At 73.0% G+C, this 1,625-nt stretch overlaps 1 protein-coding gene across 1 annotated transcript; it reads left to right on the top strand.

Moving 5' to 3' along the window:
• Window positions 1–4: 4 nt before the first annotated feature.
• DUSP28 (dual specificity phosphatase 28) lies at window positions 5–1,100 on the top strand (the record flags this gene model as incomplete). The annotated part of the gene is made up of 2 exons (XM_012734779.1): window positions 5–289; window positions 488–1,100. Coding segments are annotated over 2 exons (441 nt in total), but the record flags the coding sequence as incomplete, so codon positions are not given.
• Window positions 1,101–1,625: the final 525 nt, after the last annotated feature.

The following is a 1,625-nucleotide window of genomic DNA, read 5'->3' as shown; positions in this document are numbered from 1 at the left end:
CGCGCCGGAGCTGCTGACGCGCGCGGGCGTCACTCTGTGCGTCAACGTCTCGCGACAGCAGCCCGGCCCGCGCGCCCCCGGCGTGGCCCAGCTGCGCGTGCCTGTGTTTGACGACCCGGCCGAGGACCTGCTGTCGCACCTGGAGCCCACCTGCGCCGCCATGGAGGCCGCGCTGCGCGCCGGCGGCGGCTGCCTTGTCTACTGCAAGAACGGCCGCAGCCGCTCGGCCGCCGTCTGTACCGCCTACCTCATGCGGCACCGCGGCCTCAGCCTGGCGCAGGCTTTCCAGGCAGGCGGGGCCTGCTCGCAGGGGCGGGGCCTGCTCGCAGGGGCGGGGCCTGCTCGCAGGGGCGGGGCCTGCTCGCAGGGGCGGGGCCTGCTCGCAGGGGCGGGGCCAGAGCGCGACTTCCGGGGAAACCAGGCTCCTGGCAAGGGGCGGCCAGGCGCGGACCTGGGGCGCAGGGTTGAGCCCCTGTCTCCTTCGCAGATGGTGAAGAGCGCCCGCCCCGTGGCCGAGCCCAACCCGGGTTTCTGGTCTCAGCTCCAGAAGTATGAGGAGGCCCTGCAGTCCCAGGCCCTCCTGCCCAGGGAGCCTTCGGGACAGCCCCGACCTGGACATGCCGCGCAGCAGAGTGAGCCCTAGCCGGGAGGGGCGCCCCGCGCCCCAGGGCTTCGCCCCGGAAATGCAGCTCTGGAGGGTCTCGGCCCTTTCTGCCCAGGTTATGCACGTGTCCCCCGAGGGGGCTCGCCCGCGCACTAGAAGGGGTCTGGTCGGAGCCAGGACCCCTGCGGAATTTCGGCATAAAGACGCTGCAGCGCGATGGAGCCCGGAGCCAGCCACGGGAGAGCCGCCCGCCTGCCTCCCCAGACGGCGCCGGGCCTGGCTGCCCACCCGGCGGGGTCCCGCAGCCGCCCCGGCTCCACTGCCCTCCCTGGCGCCCTGGCCTCCCTTCCGCAGGCGTGGGGGCCGACCCTGGGCACCGCGGCCTGCTGCTTGTGCTCCCACACGCCTGAGGACCGGCAGGGGAGGCAGCTTGGAACCGCAGGTGACCTGGACAGGTGGGCACACGACACCATCGCAAATAAAATCCTGTCGCTGGTGTTGTGCGTGTGTCACTTCCTGCACCCTCGGCCGGCGTCCTCGCTCCTGCTGGGCCTCCTATGGCCCACTCAGCCCATGCCCAGGGCCCCGAGTGGGCACCGTGCCGCCGCGCTCCCTCGCCCACACTGGAGGCCCCGAGGAGTCCCGCCGCCCCCGACTGCCCCCACCCCCAGGGGTGGGGCATCAGCGTCCCGCCCACCGGTGCACCCCCAGGGGAGGCGTCCCACTGCGAAGACCTCTGTTGAGGCGCACCCTGCTGCGGAGGTGCTGGGGTGACTGTGAAAGGGGTCCCCGCCTCCCGCTCGTGGGCCTCTGGCTGCGCGGAGACTCTGGCTCTGCTTCCGCACTTGGTGGACTGGCAGCCCTGCGGCCCCTCCCGGGGTCCCTGGTCAGCAGCCCCAGCCCACACGCCCCGTCTGTCCTGACCCACCGGACCCCACTAACATGGGGCCTGCCAGCTGCTGGCGTGAGCTGCGCCCTCAGGGAAGCTCCTGCCATGTCTCCAGCTGGCAGGTGAGGCCCC

The sequence above is a fragment of the Condylura cristata genome, unplaced genomic scaffold (assembly GCF_000260355.1).
Source record: "Condylura cristata isolate star-nosed mole 26May11 unplaced genomic scaffold, ConCri1.0 scaffold00069, whole genome shotgun sequence".
Classification (NCBI taxonomy): domain Eukaryota; kingdom Metazoa; phylum Chordata; class Mammalia; order Eulipotyphla; family Talpidae; genus Condylura; species Condylura cristata.
The sequence above is the reverse complement of the archived record's forward strand: the minus strand, read 5'-3'. Positions and strand labels throughout refer to the sequence as shown.